Genomic DNA, 20484 nt, shown 5'->3' on the forward strand with positions numbered 1-20484 from the left:
AGTTGAACAAAATCACATCAAACCACCTCTGAAGTGCAATGCAGCAAAAAGTTGTTTCTGCATTACGATACTGTATTTTAAAATTGTCCCAGTGAGCCACAGAGGCCATGAACAGTTACAGGGTCACACTAAAATAATTGTCTAAACTGTGTAGTTGGCCCTGAAAATATGAAAACCTCCAAGCATTAGATTTCTTGTGAAATGAACTTGACCCTAAATAGTAATATTCTTAAAACGAAAAACATCAGCCACCAAACTGACTTGTTTCTATCATCAAACCCCTCTGCAAACACAAGAAGAGCTACGGCAGGGTTCAAAGGGTCACACATCTCTTTGTCTGCAGAAATGTCACAAGATTTAACGCAAATGGGAAACATCAAATGCTTGAATGCTGTCTGAGAATCAAATGGATCAACTTCATCGACGCTCAGATTTTTTTATGTTGTCTTTTTCATCGTGTCATCCAAGTCAGCTCTTTCATGGTTCATCATCAACATTTGTGTTGCTTTAGTTTCTCTTTAGTTTTTATCTAGATGTTTTTTCAATAGTTGCTTGGTGCGAGGTTCTTCCATTTTTATAATGGGCATCATTATGTAAGGTAGCCAAATATAAAAAAAATCCCATTCACACAATTTTTATAAATCTAAGGGAAAATGATTCCTTCCTTAAAGCGAGACAGAAGAGGCCTAAGAGAGGGTGAAGAATAAGGACCCTTGCGAGGAGTGTAAGTAATCACTCAGACACTTAAGTGTGTGATTTAGCTGTGGCAGCTAAAGGTAATGGCACTGTCATGTAGCAGCTCAATTTACAGGAGGAGAGAGAGAGAGAGAGAGAGAGAGAGAGAGAGAGAGAGAGAGAGAGAGAGAGAGAGAGAGAGAGAGAGAGAGAGAGAGAGAGAGAGAGAGAGAGAGAGAGAGACAGGTCTGCTTGTTTATCACTCACTTTCCTCAAACACTTCCACCATCAGGATGAAGACAGGGAGTATTAGAAATGGTAGTAAAGTAAAGAAGTGCCAGGTGACTGGACAGACATCAGGAGGATTTTTAAACCTTTTAAAGCTATACAGCCAAACGATGATTCTCACCATCACTTGACTTGATAACTTGAAAATGACTTTTGATACCTAAATTAAAGTAACTTTAACTAAAAACACAGCATTCAAAGATTGAATTGTAAAAGAGGGTTTGTGTGCAGATTGCTGAAGCCTGATCACTTTGTGGAAAATAGGATCAAAATAAAAATTCAAGGACAATTTAAAGTACAGAAATATTTTTTTCTTGCATAGAAAACAGAGTAAGATAGCAATTCAAGGCTGCTAAACTCTAAGTACTGGCAGAGGTTCATACTTTTTGTTTGTTGAGGTTAAAATAAAAAAATAACTAGATTTAATGAATTGAGAATCCGCTTTGCAGCTTCCATTATTCTTCAGATCAATCAAAAAAAGCTGAAACAAGTGCAATGACTATGTGAGAAAAGCTGATAGTTGAATCCTGGTATCCTTAGGTGTAGTAGTTGAGAGGTGACAGATAAATGATTGGTTGAGAGAGTGAATGAGACAGGTCGCGGCCTCAGTTAGCCTTAGAGGGGGAGATAGCAAACTGCTGGAAAAACTCCCTCCAGCTGCATTTCTGACTCATTTCCCCTCATAAATCAATCTGTTCTCCAAGTCTATCGTGTGGGTTTAGAAAGTGGAGATATGAGAATGTTATCTGTTTTAATCGAGTTTCACTTAGGTGAAAATCCAACACATGAACAAACACATGAGAAGGCCGTGCTGTGTTAAATATAATAAGCCATGACAGTATTGTTTGGTAAACAGTCTTAATCCATAGTATCAAACTTTGTCATCTCCTTCCCTTAATCATCTTCTCATTAGCTGTTATTCATCAGGAATTAGTAAGCTGTGTTTGAGTTGTGAATATTAAGAAAGGGAGAGCCATTTAAAATATTGGTTGCTCATGTTTACAGTGTGGGTGTTTTTCTAGGTAGAAATGTATTTGAAAATAAGAAAACAAGTGAAGCTGGATGGAAGTCTAAAAAGGATTTGCAAACACACCGGTTGTGCAGTTAGTCTGCTAAGTGAATACCGAGTCATTTGTTTGGAAACCTGCGGTGCAAAATAACCTCTGTCTCTCTGCAGAGCGGGTCATTTGTAAAGATCGAGGCTGCTGCTGTGGAATGAATGGAGAGCCGAGTAAATAATGATCCCTCTGGAGTCATCAGTAAACTTTATCATTTAATGAAACAGCCCGAACACAGCAGAGCAGAACTGCAGTTCAATTTAACACACACACTTACACATGCAGACACACACATTCTTCATTAGCCCCGGAGAAGGGTAATGAGAACACACACACACACACACACACACACACACACACACACACACACACACACACACACACACACACACACACACACACACACACACACACACACACACACACACACACACACACACACACACACACACACACACACACACACACACACACACACACACACACACACACACACACACACACACACACACACACACACACACACACACTTCATTAGTCTGAGGGAGGAGTAATAGGGGGCGCACATCACAAATCCATCCACTCACACACATAGATACACACCTCGACACACACACATAAATGTGAGCCTGAGAGGGCTGCAGTGCAAAGGCATGACACTGGTGACTGTGTAGCCAGGCGTTAAATGGACAGTCCTTTTGCACTTGATTTCAATTTAATCCAACCTTCATTGACATACGGGCAGAGTGTGATTCATCATCCCATCCTGCAGTGTCGACCTGACCCTCTCAGATATGGATAACATCAAAGCACTGGATAAATGATGGACATTAAAACTTTACCTGAATCAAATGAACGGTGGGCCTGCTTTAAGTACAGGATTTTTTTGTGCTCGGTCTATTAAGCTGCTCGGCCACAGTGAGCCAGAGGTGGTGTAAATGTCACAAAGTGATGAAACAAGTCATCGCACATGTCTGTCTTTGATCTTTTTCTTTATAAGGGGAGATTTTTTTTTTTTAATCGAGTAAGATGTTCAAACACTGCTGAAAATGTCAGAATTAAAAAGAAAGCTTCGCCATGTGAGAAGGATCTACCTTTCTGTGAAGACATAGAAGTTGAAAGGACCACTGAAGTCATTTTTAGGCACAGTATCACCAGTAATGATGAATATGTGTCCTGGTTAAAGGTGTTTTTTACCACCAGTTTAGACAAGCTCATTCGCTTAACGATGTTCAGAGAATTAAATAGGAAGCATGAAACTACGAGATCCGTAATGACTAATTATTTTTAACTAACTAATCATTTTATGAATCATTAAGCTGAAAGTCACAAGAGTCCAAGAACAGCATCATCTGGGCTTTTCTTCAGAGAGAGAGAGAGAGGAAGAACCTGTCAGGAAAGAATCAATTAGCGCCCCTCTGATGTATGATCTCTCCAGGAAAATCAGCTTCATCAAGGCGACTTTGACAGATTTTATAAAACATCGATCAAAACAACACGATTGAAGAAAATCATTTGATATAGAGAAGATTATTTCAACATTAAAAGGTTCATCCCCTTTACCAAAGACTTCATGATAAATTGGACAAATCGACCATGCAATCTATGAATAGAACAGAGCATAGCATTTGTAAAAAAGGTAAGGATCTGCACATGATCATGAAATCATGGCTTTAGTGAGTAAGGAGGACAACCTTTATAAACTTTTCTATGTGTAAGTCTCCCCACCCCTTTCATGTCACATGATGCTTGTTACTAAGGAGCTAAGAAAATCTGAACTGTTCAAAATACAAACACACAAAGGTTCTAGTTGTAGTTTAATCTTTGCACAAACAGAAGCGTCCCTCTCAGAGTCTGCCTGACTGAAGTTACACACCTGCCATGTGACGGATATGTAACTGTAGTTCAACTAACTGAAACTGTATCAGGTTAGTTTTGGCGGCATATTTCCCTCTGTGAAGACAACAATGTGCAGTAATTTAGTAACACACACACACAGACACACACAGACACACACACACACACACACACACACACACACACACACAGACACAGTTCTGACAACTGTAAGTGAAACTGTGTGTTTAAAAACAAGCTCTGACTAGCAAGATGAGGGAGAGAGAGAGTGAGACAGAGACTAAAAGGTGAGTCAGACATGATTGTGTTCTTGACGTACAGTACCTGAGTATCAGCAGACATTGCATGTGGGCATGTGTGTGCACTCAGAGACTGCAACCATATGGAAAGTTAACACTTCTGCTGGCTTGCTACTTGAATTTTTCCATTCTACAAGTGAGAGGTTATCAGAGTTGTGTCGCCTGTCAAGCATCCCTGTGAAGATGAAGGTTTCATCCATATCTTGTAACATTGCTGAGTAAACTTTGTCAATACCTACACACAAATGGCTGGCCATCTTTTCAAACCTATGGCTAGCGTCTGTTGCTTTGGAATGTATCAATGATAATGAATTTTTTCATGGTTATTTTATGAAGCAAAATGTAATTTGTAAGTGGCAAAAATTGTAACAAAACAAAAAGTTCCCTGAACAAGTGTTGAAAGTTTTGTTTATAAAATCAAAAGTAGAAAAATTGAATTGAACAGCATGAGAACAAACAGTCTGAGTCTGCAGGGGAATCTAATCTCCTTCGGTTTCAGTTTGTAGCTCTCCTATGCTGAAGGTGGGAAACAAGTTTTGGACTTTCCCATACTAGTGTACAAATAGGATTTGTTTGAGAGAAGAAGAAAAACAAACACCAGTTCACCTTTTAAGCAAATAGAGAAATTGTGAAAAACCAGAGGAAACTGTTAGGAACTCAAACATAACCTCAGTCCTTCAGCATTACAGATAACCTTGAGGCTCATGAGTCAAACCCACATTAAAGCATTTCATTGACAAACTACAATCAGTTAGTGAGGAACAATACTCAATGACCCCTTCAGTGATGTCTGACTGACTGCATTTGAATAATATAATCTCTGATAAGAAACACAAATGTAGATCTTATTTTCAGTTAAAGAGATCAACACCGTGTTGTTTCTAAATTAGGGAGCTTGTACGGGCTGGTCCGTTTATGACACCTGCTCTTTGTGACCACTAGCAGGGGTAGAGCTTCACTGTTGTTCTGACATGTTTTAAAGGTGCACACAAACACGCTTATGCAAGTGTCATTACTATCAATCAATCTCTGTTTTTCTCCCTCCTTCCCTCTTGCACACAATACACACCTCGTGCTCCTGTGTTTGTCTGTGTTCCTTTCTCTCTAAAGACAGGAAGGAGAGGAAGGAGAGGTAATGTGGTCTGGGAGGCCTAATGACAAATTAACACTACTTAATGAAGGAAAACTTGACTCCTGTAATTAAAGTTAAGCTGTATCTATCTTGGGTGCGTGTGTGTGTGTCTGAAGGTGCATGTCTGTGGCTTGTGGAAAGGAAATATGGTTTAATCCAGACGAAGTGTCAATAAGATGGGGATGTGCTAGGAACTGCCAAGAGTCATTATCTTCAAGCCTTTTCTCTTTCTCTAGAGCACGAACACACACGAACACACACACACACACACACACACACACACACACACACACACACACACACACACACACACACACACACACACACACACACACACACACACACACACACACACACACACACACACACACACACACACACACACACACACACACACACACACACACACACACACACACACACACACACACACACACACACACACACACACACTTCAGCTTGTTGTGAAGTTAATGACTCGTTCTCTCCCTGTTTCCTGTTGTTTAAACTGAGCCAATTCACAGTGTTAGACTTATTGACAAACACAGCCAGGTATGAAGGCAGGAAGGCTCCCTCCCTTTTTCACTGCTTTGGCTTCCTGGATTTAATCACCTCTACACACAAACACTCACAAACAGCTGAGAGCATAAACAAACAGAAGGTTTAACTGATAACAAGTATTCCCTTAGCCATCTGTGATGTTGATTAAAAAAAGAATACTTTTCAAACCAGAGAAATCTTTATACAAAACGCACTGGTGACTGACTTTCCTCTTTAAGAGCTTAATATGGGCTGGGATTGATGTATCAACATTAGAGCCCCACCGATTAATCAGCCAGCTGATATTATTGGCCGATATGAGCGAATCAGGTAACTATCGACTCATTTTATTCACCAGTCAAATAGCATTTCATTTGAGTTTCATAGCAGTTCTCTTTCACTAGCAGAGTGCTATAAAGATTACAGGAAACATTATCACTCTCCACAGTGTCACGCAGTGATGCACCTACATGCACAGTTACTTCCAGTTGAGTGACCATCTTGTCTTCGTTATTCTGTATATCTTTTCCACAAGTGTTTGATAACTGCATTTGAGCAATCAACGCAATAAATGTGTATATCTATATCTATATCGGTACTGGCCCCACAAATCCCATATCGGTCGGGCCATGATCAACATTGTCCTGAAAATAAAACAAGCCCAATGTGAACATAGTGTCAAGTTTCTATAACAAGTACAGCCCTATTGACCAAACAGATATAAATGGTACCACATGAAATACATTCAACTGTCCAAACAAATAAGGCAGCTAACTTCTGAAAATCACTGTTTCATAGTTTAAAGAAAATCATTAATTTTTTACTTGGCTTTTGACGCTGTGAAAACAGCCAGCAGAGTATAACAACTAAACTCTAAGGATGTACAGACACCATGAAGGTCAAATTAAAAAAAAGAAATTCAGTTATGGTAAGGATTGCTGCTCAGTTTTGCTTCTCGTCAGCAGTGACATATTAAGTCAAAACTGTGCTGCTTCAGCAGAACTAATGAGATTATACAAGTTACATAATGATAAATAACAATAGGCTAGATGAGTGGCTCTTTCTGAATGTCTCTCATAGTAGACGGTCTGAAAATGTTGCTATCATTCCCACTTTTCAATTATTTAGTCAAACTTCCACTGTGGGCATGTATAACCACTTTTGTTTTGTTTTTTTGATGAAAAAGTTAAGGCCAATTAATTATATATAATTATCAATACTAATTTTTTACTTCAGTAAAGATGTTTCTGAATGTCTTCGACTCAGATGTGAAAGACTTGAAGTGTGCGTGTGGTAAGGGAAAGACAATCCCTGTGCCTGTGATGACTAAACCCTGGTGTACATGTTTTTTTCCGAACTGTGCGGTTAAATGTGGGTTTCAAATCAAAGACAGAGAGTCAGAACACATAGAAACCCTGACTGCTTCATTTACTTTACCTGCTGAATCATCAGCTGGAGGGGAAGGAGAGGAGGAAAGGCGGGAGTCAATTGTTGACAAGTCCCACCAGTATGGCAGGTTATCGCGGCAAACCTGTCTCTCTTCCCGCCTCTCTTTTTTTCCCCTCACTTGTCTTATCTCTTTCTGTTTTTTTTGCCCTCAGGGAGCTTCTACTCCTCCCACTAACTGTTCCAGGGGAACATTAGCCCCGGCTGATACCTAAAACCTTAAGTGTGTGAGTGCATGTGTGTTAACTAATGAAGGTATGTCTTCAACAACAAACAGACCCAGAGACTGGCTCCACACAATCTGAACACACACACACACACACACACACACACACACACACACAAAGTGCAGTCACGCCACTGATGCATGTGTCCTGCGGTAACCCAGGGAGGTTGGATATAACCCTGTCACTCCTCGTGACTAATAAAGATGACTAACACATGTACACACTCACACACACAAAGTAGACAGTACACAAACTTAAGTGTCTTGGAGCTGTTTGTTTGGAGAGGAACAGCATCTATACTCAAGAGACTGAGACACACGCACACACACACAGCAAATACACAGAGACAGAGAGTTTATCATCAACATGTTCTATCAACAGTCACGGCGTCTCTCTGCCAACACACGGGACATTGCAACACACTATCAACACTAATAGGCACCTCGAATACAAGGAAGACTTAACAAGCAATGAGAAACTGTTTTCTCTGTCAGGGTTTTTTCTTCTGTATAAGGATATTCTCAGTGCAGGACCAAACCTCTGAACTCATGTTTCTTTTTCTTTAGTAGCTACAAAATTGTCTATACAATAATAATATAGCTCTAACAACAACACCAATACAACAATGAGAGCCAAATTCAATCAGAGAAATGCTTGCCCAACTCTTTCCATGTAGAAATGTAGAACCCAAAGGTAATAATGGCTGCAGTGAATTGGATTGGATTGGATTTGCAATGAAAAAATAGTGGCCAAAATGTTCTGTTCCTCAGATCAGACCTATACTTTATGTTGCATTTATAATGTGCTAAAAAAATTCCAGAGAGCATCCAAAGACAGCCCTGCCTTTAGTTGCTGTTTGTGTCATCTAAGTGATCATTTTGGAATAAAATTACGTTTTGGAAAAAGAAAAAAAGAATTCACAAATTACTCTTTCCCCTAAGGTCTTTTAGCAACAATCAAGGCATTATAAAAACTAAACGTTTCAAGTAATTGAAGATCATAAAATGAAGTCAGGTGCACTTCTAAGAATGCCTTTGCACTTTACAAGAGGTTGATCAGGTTCAACATTTTAAGAGTGGGAGAAGGAGATGAATCAGTATTGCTTTGGTGTTTAGTAAAAATAGTTGTGTGAAAGGTTTGACTGATTTCATATATATCTGAACATTAAATCAACACAAACCATGTTAAAACAAAAAGCCCCCACAATATCTCTGACGTATAATGGCTTCAACCAATGAGGCAATGTGGTGAAATGAGTCAGTTGGTAACCAAATGCTCTTATGGAGATTAGAGGGGGAGTGATGGGTTCCCAGGGGTCAGGCTGGAGGTGAAGGGTCATTGTACCAGTCAGCTACCGAGGTCTCACAGATTAATCACCTGTTGACCTATCCAAGTCTTCATTCCTTTGGGACCACACCTGTAACAGCTCCACGGCTGTTGCAGCCAGACTTGCCCACAAAAATTTTGCATACTTCCCAAAAAAAAAAAAAAAGGTGCTGAATTGTGCTCTGGTTTTGGCCCGACAGCATTACTGTTGCTTCCCCTACTTGAGATTAAGTGAGTGTGTTTGAGTGTGAGAAAAGGACCTCCATGGCCTCAGATTGAACGGGGTCAGAGTGACGTAAAACCTCCAGGGAAACCAACGTACCACCCTGAAGGAAACCACAGAAGGTCTGAGGGCTGCTCATATCCCGGCCCTTCAATATCATCTATCCTTTTCTTGTAACACGATGGCTAAGTCCCCATCCCCCACCCCACCCCCAACCCTACTTACCCGAAAGTTAAACATTAATACTCCCCTGCACACATGCACAACCAATCCCCAACTCACAAACGCAGAGCTTTTCTTTTCTAGCCGTTTCATCTTTGGCCCCAGTGAATCAAAGACAATCCTCGAGAGAAGTTGAGAAAAAGTCAGCTCAGATATAATGGCAAACTACAGAACAACTGTGGAAAATCCTCCGACCATGTTCACTCCCTCTGTAACAGACTTATTCCACCATAACAGGATTTTCTCCATACGTGATTACATAAAGACTGCACTTCATTATGTGATTTTAATTGATAGAACCAGACAGAAGAGGGTGTACAAAATATGGACTGTTTTGGCAGACGAGGACAAATTAATCGTTTTAATGAAATAATTATTCTACTGATTGTTCGAATTATTCACGGCAGGAAACAATTCAGTTATGACAACTTGGAAAATTAGTTACGCCATTTGGAGAAGAATATGTTTAATATAAGATTTCTCCATGGATATAGGGAAACTGAGAAACTGTCATGTGAAATAGACAGAATGATGAATAAACAAGACAACAATGGCATTATACATCATATTAAAATACTGGCATAAACCCTGCTGGAAGAGGAAAAAACACTGCAGAATAAACAGACTTTTTTCAGTAGGCTTTCTGCACCACATCCATAGCTGGACTTAACCGGTCTGTCTTTCATAATGAGCACAATCTGAAGCAAAGCGGAATCGATTTCTTTTCCACCAGCTCATCTATACCTTTCAATTAGGGACACAGTCAGAAACCCTGAATTGCCATCAGATTTGATAAGTGTGAATTGACTTCCTGTGACAGATAATTTAGGCACTCAACCTTCAAGAGACCTTTAAACTTGCAACATGTCTAAGTGTGGAACGAATCAAGTCGTTTGAATAACCTGTCGTATGGTCATCAGCGTGACAAATGGACTTTTTTTCCTTTCTCTGAGTGCAGTGATTTGTTCATGGTACTGCAAATACTCACTGAATTAAGTGTAACTAGATTTACTTTTCACATCATAGATTTCTTAGCATTGTTCTATCGTAAGCCCGTCATCTTTGAGAGATGAAAAACGTATGGATTCGATTTTTGTGAAGGAACCAAATCCCTGTATTGACTTCTAAGCATTTTGTGACCAGACAACTTTACTCACTCCACATTTTCAGAGTCTGGTTGCACAGAAACCAGAGACGACTTTCAAACCTAAATAAGAAAAAGATAGCAACATCAGCTACCTTTCACAGATGGCTCAAGGTTCATAATAGAGTTCAAGATGTGTTGTTCAGAAGGAAGGAGGTCTGATGTGTGTCTGTATGTGTGCTGGATTTCCCTGACAAGGAAGGCCAGAGGCACTTGACCCCTCATGACCTCTGCTGTGTTTGTGGCATGAAGCGGTTTGTAAAGAGAAATACATTTGTCTTCTGCTGCGTGTGTGTCAGTCAGATAAGCTCTGACCTCACACATACCTGCACAAGGTTCCTGTCTGTCACATACTTTGAGGTGAACTTTATGTGGTGAAACAAAGGACTAATTGTGAGAATCTCTTTTTAAAGACACCTGCATGTCTGAGTCATTAGCATGAACACACACACACACACACACCACACAGGGCTTCGACTTTCACCTTGAGCTGTTGTGGTTTGCATGATTGCACCAGCAGGGGGAAAAAATGAATCAGTAAAAGCACTTTAAGACTCTCTCACGTACACAAACAGACACAGCGCTGTGTGGGGCCTTCTTTTAAGTGTTTACAAGAGAAAAAGAAAAAACTCAAAACACTAACTTGGAAGAATGTAGCCTGTGGCTAAAATAAGAGTACATTACAAGTGACACAAATAATCAAGAGAATATCAATATGAGGTTCAGAGTAGGGGTTAACAGATATTGGTTTTTCAGGGCTGATATGGATACCAATTATTAGCAGTTCATGACACAGATAACTGATGTTGGGAACCGATGTATTCACAGTGAAAATGAAAATCCTTCAGAATTCACAAACTCCAACACAAGACTGCCTTTGAACGCTCAACTGGAGACTCTCCTCCTGCTCCAGGCTGCTGATGCAGATGCTCTCATCTCAGCATGTCAGTGGCACCCAGGCTTCAGTGTTGATTGGCTATTACTCGTGTGACGCCTAAGCAATCAGGTAGTGTGGTGGGCGGGACAATAGGTGAGACAGAGTGGGTGAGTGAAAACAGACCCAGAGGGAAAGACACACCTGCAGGAGAGCTAAAGTAGGGCGCTTTATATTTATTTGTGTCTGTGATCGGTAAATTAAACGCTGACACAGCTAATGAGCAAAATGCAGGATGTCAGCGAGGCCGATAATCGGTCTACCCCTAGTTCAGAGATGACGAAAAACCAGGACATATGTAAGAAAATATATATATATATATATTTAAATATTTATTTGTGGACTTTTATGCCTTAATTAAGATAGGACAGTGGGTAGAGTCGGAGAAAGGGATGATTGCTTTAAGGGAACGAGCAATAGGTCGGACTTGAACTTGGGCCGCCCACTTTGAGGACTATAGCCTTTGTACATTGGGCGTACAACCTAGCCTTTAGGCCACCCAGGACCAAGAAATAATTCTATTAAAAAAATTCCAGTTGGTCAATCTTCTGAATAGGTTTTATTTATTTCACCTTTACCATTGTGATGTTGATTCTAGCACAATGAAGTGAAAAGATTGGGGGTATTAGTGCCTAAATGAAAGAGTTCAGTTGACATATATAGATATTCTACTTAAATAATCAATTTATGAACACGTTGAATTAAAAAGCTACTACAGTAAATCACAGGAACACATACAACATTTTAACTTTTTAAGATACACCTCATCTCTTGCTATCTGTCTTTTTGTCCGTCAATAAGCTCTCTGAACATCTTCTTACAGACTCATATCTGGGGACATGGTGCTTTAAAAACACTTCCCTCGATATAAAAGGACTGTTTGTTTATGTTTCACACGGATAAACTATTGAACGCCCTGAAACTCTCTCTCTCTCTCTCTCACACACACAAACACACAGTGGGTGTTGTTTTTGGCCTGTCCAAAGCCTTGGCCTCTCTCCCAGACACTGACCTGCTCCCCAAATGGGAGCTGCAGCCAAATGGGTCAGACCACTGGATGTGTGTGAGGATTGATTTCACACAACCAACATCACCCGTGTGTGTTTGAATGTGTGTTTAAGTAACAGAAGCCAAAAATTAAGTAACCACACACACACACACACACACACACACACACACACACACACACACACACACACACACACACACACACACACACACACACACACACACACACACACACACACACACACACACACACACAAAAGAGTAGCCAGACGTTATGTAAACAAGACGGGATGACGCATTACCCTGCGTGTGGCAAGCTTGTGTGTTTGTGTACGGTAGTTTTGTGTCTCCCATATACAATTTGCCACATTGAGTTATTTTGGCTGGATCAGTGCCACACATTTGAATCAATAATGCAAACTAAAAAAATCAACTGCAGATTTTTACTCTCGACTCAACAACTGCCTTAAATGCAATGCGGTGTCACACACACACAGACACACACACACACACACGCAGACAAGATAAGCATCTGAGTCAGTGTTTAGCAAACACAGAACTATCACTCCTCAACTCAAAGTCCCCATAGGAGGGAACTTAAAAGGAATTATGTAAAGGAATGCAGAAGACAACAACTCTAGTGGAAGAAATGGCCGCACAGGACGTCCAATCAGATGTCTCTCCTGCTTAAGGACAAACTTGAGTGCTGAGAGGAGCACAGACAGGTAGGACTCCAGTTTCATCTTCTTGACTTGTTATTCTTACTTGTACACACACACACACACACACACATGCACGCACAAACATCAGGACCTGAAAAAACAGGCCAGTGAGAAGATGACAGATTGAAAGTGCTGGGATACTAAAAGCAGAAGTCAGTGAGACAATTAGAGAGAAAAAGAGTGAAAATAAGCTATAAATCGTATAGGCTTCAAAAACACGCACCATTTCAAAAATAACCACAAAAGAAATATATCTATCTACAGTACTACAAGTTAAACTTAACCACAGCTGAAAAGTTGGTCACTTTCTTTTCATGTACCTTGTGACATCAGGCTTTTGTGTGACTTTTGCTGTTTTGCATCCCAACTTTTTGTGGCTACTGTTTTTAGTGTAACTGTTCTACACAACACACACAATAACACTCGTCAATAAGAATCTAATGCCTTTCTGGTTCGAGGTTCTGGAGGAATGGATAGAAAAGTGTGTGAGAGAAAGACAAAGTGTGTCAGCGTGATCTTAGGAGGAATACTGTTTTAAAAAGCTAATGGGGCACAGACACCACTCTTACACACACATATATACAAGAGTGCATCTAAAGTAATTCTCCCACTTTTTCAGGCTTCATGTTCTGATTGGTTCAATGAACTTTCCATGAAGTCAAAAAGAAATAGCTTTTGATGTAGATGCCTGTGCAGTGACCTATATAAAGATTTTACATTTGATATCTAAGCCTATGGCCTGACCTACATGAAGCAGTAACATGAAATATATTGATTGCTGCTGCACATGGATCTTATCCGCTTAGAGCAAACTCTATGTTAACAAAATTACTTTAATCTGCAACATCAAAAAGACATGTATGCCAACATATAGATATTAATATGGAAGACTTATACATGGGAAGCAGGCCAGCAGATTTCAGGAGTGAAAAGTTCATACTTCATTTCTAAGCGTTCAATGTGCTGAATAAGGTACAAAATCTGATGATTATCTAAATATTGATGGGAGTAAATCCATGTCCATCAGATGATTTGACTTTGGTTCTAAAGCACGTACATAGTCCGTCTTTAGTGTTGTGTATCTAAGTCCCTGACATATATAACAAAAATAAGTCGAAAGACCCTATAGACTACTAATCTTAAAACATGCATGATGTCATTTCATTTTCCAGGAAAGGACGTTGAAAAGTAATACACAATTACATGTTAGATATACAATGGCATACATAAACATCTTTCTTCTAAATCTCACAATAATACCCAGAGACTTAAGGCAGAAATGTGACCCACTCTTCTTAATATGAATCCCTTCACAGGGTATTAATGTAGCTTCAATTCTACATATATCTCCCCCTACATGTGCATTGCCACAATTTATCATTCTCAAATTCTATGAAAGATTATCCTTCATACAGTAAGAGATTAATCATTTCTTATCTTTAGCACCGTGTCAGGGGTCAAATCCATGCATTATGGGCATGTATCTAAACTGTGGATTTCTTCATGGGGCTGGGGGGACTATTTAATCAACATAAGGAAGGTGCATGTAAAGTTATAAAATCAATGTGTGTCATGGTGTTTTTTTATATGCAGAAAACATATTTTTTATGAAGTGTGTCAACAATCGAGGCTCAAACAATTCAAAATGTGTTTTTAAATTTGAGGCGTTAAGAGAAAAATCAGATTTATTTTGGGGTTTATTTCTCCTGATTTCAAGATTGATTTTGTAATCTCTTAACACCTGTATGTTTGATGCAAAGTCTGACACTGTTAAGAGAAATGGTTAAAACTTTAACTTTTCTCTAGTCTATTGTTTGAAATATTAACATTGTGGACACTTCTTCTTAATTTTCTTTCAAATTAAGTGAATATACTTCATTGTGTTACATTCTTAGTTTCACCTCCCATGTTTTCAAGATGTCAGAGTGGCATCCCTGAACTACAGATGCTTTTAAATTAAATGCATCAGGTGCACAGTTTGAATAACCGAAAAGATCCATGAAGAATGTGAATAAAACCTTCTCCATATCTAGTTTTGAAGTGAGGAAGATCAGGGGAAGTATCCATGCTGGTCAGACACAGAGAGATGTTCTCCAAATAAATACCCATAAAAGATACATCAATACTCGACAGCATATACAACAAATCTGACACAACCACTCAAACGCAGGACATCCATAACAAGTCTGACCAGTGGATATATGATCAGTGGACATCAAGGTTTAGAGCTGTGTGCACACATGTATTAGCACACAAGTTTCCTTTCTGTCTGAGTCGGGTTAAATGTTTGTGTGTCTCCATATGAAGATGGATTTTATGCTATTTTAAAGTTTAAATATGTAGTCAATCAACACACAGACATATTGACAGTCAAAGCCTACAAAGTTATCACTTCACAGGTTAATTACAAAAGTAATCTGAATGAAAGGAGGTAGAGAAGGAAAATAGGAAGAGCTATGTTGTTCCCTAACATGCAACATACTCAACTAAAGATTTAAGTGTTGTGGTTCCTTTAATACTCTTACCTCTCTTTGAGGAAGTCTACCACTCTCTTGAAGTCATCGATGCAGTATTCTCTCTTCATGTCCATCAGGACGCTGTCTGAGGCCGACTGCACGGGAACATGAAGGAAGGCATAGACCCGAGGATGATTCAATATCTTTGCCATCTCCTGATGGGAAAAAGAGAATAGAGAAAGAGAGCAACATTAAGAGTTTGATTTTCATTCTTTTTTCAAATGCGTGGAAAAGAAAGACAGGACACACAGTGCCTTCTAATAACCTACTTCATTTAGAAGGGCACACAAAAAACGAATGGTATTTTCGAGCCGTTTCTGCCATTATTAGAGAGGAGAGCTGAAGAGAGACAGGGAACAGTGGGAGGGGAGAGTGGTGGATGACATGCAGCAAACGGACGAGGTCGGATTCGAACTCACGGCGGCTGCGACAAAGACTTAAGGCTCTTTACATGTGCTAAGACTGGACCGCTAAACATATAACTACTAAACCATCCGGCACCTCACGAAAAACAAACCCAATGTGACATATCCAAACCTTCTATCACAACAAGTTCAATCAATAAACACGCCGAGCTTGGACATAAAAAAATACGAAAAAAATACATATACTGCATATATTGTCAAAGTTCTACTATATAGTACATCCATATGCAACTGAAAATATGTTATTTTTTTAATTGTCAGTAATTATTGCTGAAATGATTAATTAACTCTTAGAATAGCATTTCTCTGGGACTGACAGAACTAGTAAGACATTCAACTAATTAATTATAGTGAACAAACCAAGGACACAAGGGCAGATATTCTGAACAAGTGATGTCCATGTGCTGTAACCTCACTGCGATGTGTTCAGTGACAATACGGTTAGTTCATTCAAACAGACATCTCTGATGAATTGGTTTGCTGCTGGCATTGAAAATGCTGAAGGTTCCATTAACATTCCTGTCTCCCTCCGTACTGGTTATTTCGCTCCATACCTATAAAAGAGTCTGCCTCTTTTTCTAATTTTCATTTCGCTTTTATTTGTGTGAGGAAAAGAAAAGAAAATAAAAGAGAAGAAAAGCAGCTCAGAGAATTCATCGGGTACCCACGAGTACCACAAGTCCTAAGAGTCAAGGCTGCACCAGAGGGAGTTCTTTATGTCTGAAAAGTCAAGAGCTTTTACTGAAGCGTCCAGGTCCACATCTCAGAACAAAATGGTGAGTGCAAGAAAAGAAAAATACATCAAGTCTGTAATTATCTCAGTAAGGATTTCCGGCCACTAGGTTCCCCTCGGTTTTAAGTGAAAGAGTCAAACAAAAGCTGGTTCTTTGCAGGCTGTAATGTCTGCAATTTTTCATGATGAAAATGCAGGTTTTTTAAGTTAATTGTACTGTTCTCATCTTTACTTATGGACACTTTGACTTGAATTCCCCCATAAGACAATTCCAGGAGAGAGGCAGAGACATTAACATCTGCATTCTGACATTTCAATGTATAAACATAAAAAGTTCTTACACTGAAGGATGTCTCGAATCAAGGGTAAGAGCACACTCCAAAGGTTTTAACTTGATTTTGTTTAAGACCCATTGGAGCATGGATCAAGAGGATGCTTTCTATATTACAAAGGGCTACTTTAACATTATTCTTATAATGGTGATGAGTGTCATTTTAATTAATAGGGAAAATGTTACATTGTCATTTGTGTCTATTAAGCTCAACGTACAGCAGTAGTCTAGATCAAAAGCTGCACTCTACACTGTTGAAAAGTGTGTTGAAATCAATTCATTTTAAACGTTTAAATCAAGAGAATGATAAGGTTTTTGGTTTGATTCCATTACCACTTTCATTTGGTCTCTAAAAGAACTCTAAAGATTATGGATGTGGATTCTTTCTGATGGACATAATCAGGGTGTTATCATTACCAGGCTGATTATCACAAGGAGGAGCACGAGGAAAAGACAGGGGAAGAAGAAATGATTTAATGATTTCCTACAAGAATATGCTGATTGCAGTCCGTCTTCTCAATTAAGAGCTATTGTACACTGTTCCCTACTTCATACATTATAAAAAACCAGTATGTACGTGGGCGCGCACACACACACAAACACAGCTCAGTTGCAGCGCACCACAGGGGGTTGACTACTGGAAGCTCCAAATTAGAAAGAATTAATGTGGTTGGAAATGGAGCTTGATTGGTGACAGAAATCAGATTGTTGCGTGTGTGTGTGTGTGTGTGAGAGAGAGAGAGAGAGAGAGAGAGAGAGAGAGAGAGAGAGAGAGAGAGAGAGAGAGAGAGAGAGAGAGAGAGCACAGGATGGTGCAGGATGCAGTTATGTGCTTTTAAAAGCTTTAGAATACTAAATCGATGATGCTATCATTTTGAGTTTACACAAATTACTTGATGTTGCCTTTTGTCATTGGAAAATATTTATGCCGTGTAATTTAAAATTATGGTGCTATGCTTTTAAGAGTCAATAACCACCGTATTCTAATACGAGGTAAGATGAGTGGAGAAAACACAAGCAACATCAAATGGCAATGTTCAAAGAGATTTGATAGCCTTATAATAATAATAATAAAAAAACTTTTTTATTTTATAACTATGTTAAGCCCAAAAGATGCTTCCAAGACACCATTAGTTTGCGATGAAAACAAACCAAAAGCAAAAGAAGACATATAGTTCTTTCTCACTTTCAGAAAACTCCTGATATTTCCCGGAGGAGCTGTATGTGTGAACGCACAGCCAAATTTTTCTCCCTGATTTCTCCTGCCAGACCCCTTGTACTTTTACTGCAGTCCGAGTGAGCTGATGTGAGAACGCAGCAGAATATTCTCAGCAGAATTCACCTCGAGCCAATGGTAGGAGGGAGTGACGTTGGTAACCTGTGACTTCTGCACAGTGCATAGAGTGTAAGCAAGCGATCGCTACGATCTCCGTGCACCTAATTAAAAGGCGGCATTACGTTTCCTGTTCTCCGCTCTTTTTTAATGTGATTCCTTTTAACGAAGCATTGATATAAAGGCAAATATCCTCATTATAGCATCGTATAGCCGAGTCTGTTGCTTCGTCCACTACTTTGGTGTCTTTTTGTTTAATTAACGTCTTAACTCAGGAGACCGCCCCACATCCCCCCTCCTGTCTGACAGGGATAGTCTCCCACTGTGAGGTGCATAACAGCCAGGTCAGGAGAATCTCCGGAGCAGTCCTCCTGAAATGATATTTTCAGGAGTGCATATGTGAAAACAGCTATATCTTATATGACATGTTACTTGTGTGCTGTTCGTTTGGGGAAAAGCTCATGGACTTGACTTATGATTAAATATCCCTTTTGGAAATATCTTGGCACAGTATAAAGTTCGATGCTGCTACATTCTCATTCGGTTCACTGAGGATGATAACTCTCCAATGACTGCAACCCAACCTACAGATTGTGTGTGTGTGCATTAATCCTTCAATGTGTGTTGCAGGGGTGAATGGGGTCTCAGAGGATGGCATGCTAGTTTGAGTAGCAGGGCACTGATGATGGCAGCTGGCGATTAATCTATAAGGGGAGGGCTTTTCATTCACCCAAGCCATTTATCACATGTTTTTGTCAGACTGACAGAGCGTCCCATCCTCCGATGATTATACATTACACTGATATGAATCTCTTTTGTTGCCAATCCCAGTGGAGTTGAGGCCTTTTCAGTGTTTGACTGCTGCTGACAGACAGTTTAGTGAGTCTGAAGTGAAAATGATGCTGTGATGAGGAAGATATCGCACAGCAGTGCCTGGTAGCAAAATAATAAAGTGCTGCTTTGATGGGTCGGCTGCTGGGTGAAAATATCCAGCTCAAACACAAATTCAGAAAGCTTTATTAGAACTATCAAAAATGTGTCCTAGTGGGATTTTTTTTTTTGTCAGTCTTGACGGTAAAGCAAGATAATATTTGACACTTTGTCCCTCCCCCATTAAGCTTCTTTCTCTTATTTAGACAAACAGACACACAATCCTTTCAACTCAAACGGAGATATTAATCAGGAAAAAAACTTGTATGGAAAAGAACATTAACCCCCTTTTCTTCAAAAAGCCAAAAACGATGTGCTCTAAAACATATAATATTAATTCATAAGTATTCTATATTAGGATTTTGTCTGCTTCTCTCTGATCTGATTCATGCTTTCATGAATTTCTCAAATTACGCTTTTTAAGAAAAAAGCTCAGAAAGAAGAACCAAAAGAGAAACCTATGATCATGAACTTTAAATTGTAGATCGCTCATAACCACATTAACTTGCAAACAGATTTCAATCAAGTACAATATACTTTGAGTTCTACTGTAAATCCTGCCAGCAAAATAATCCTTCAAACTGTTTTTCTGGAACGTTTCAGGCTGTATGCTTTTTGATTAAATACTAATATTACTTAACATCTGAGAGCATCGTTTAAGAAGTGAGTCTGAAAGTGTTAAATATTGTATTCGTTGTTATTCACAGTTTCAAATGTCAGCATAATTTACAGTTTTATGTTTTCTAGAGAACCTGGGAACACTTTAGGATCTTGCAGGAGAAGCTAGTAAACAGTAATGGGGAAAGGGGGGTTAGTCTGCCTTCAGAGTGTCCTAGCCCCTGATAAACGGATCAAATGGATCTATGGACGGAGGGAATTTTGCCAAGCAAAAGATTTAGCTTTCAAACTATTTGCAGAGATTCTGAATGACAGAATTTTTCAATTGAATATATATTTAGTCATTATTGTCTTTGCATCCTGATTAGACGATCGATCATTGTACATTTTCATTTACAATTGTTTCATAGCAGGGGAAATTTCTATATTTGGAAGTTTACGAATGTAATGCTGGAGTTCAGACAAAAAGGTCAAAATTGAAAGGTAGTTCAACTGGC

The 20484-nt window shown here is 39.3% G+C and overlaps 1 protein-coding gene across 1 annotated transcript in view; it reads right to left on the minus strand.

Moving 5' to 3' along the window:
• cdkal1 (CDK5 regulatory subunit associated protein 1-like 1) overlaps positions 1 to 20484 on the minus strand; it is a 152426-nt gene that overhangs the window by 69391 nt on the left and 62551 nt on the right. Inside the window, exon 6 of the mRNA XM_065957693.1 lies at positions 15627 to 15772. Within this exon, the coding sequence (XP_065813765.1) occupies positions 15627 to 15772 (146 nt within the window). The remainder of the gene's footprint in view (positions 1 to 15626; positions 15773 to 20484) is intronic.

This window comes from Labrus bergylta, chromosome 8, assembly GCF_963930695.1.
Source record: "Labrus bergylta chromosome 8, fLabBer1.1, whole genome shotgun sequence".
Classification (NCBI taxonomy): Eukaryota; Metazoa; Chordata; class Actinopteri; order Labriformes; family Labridae; genus Labrus; species Labrus bergylta.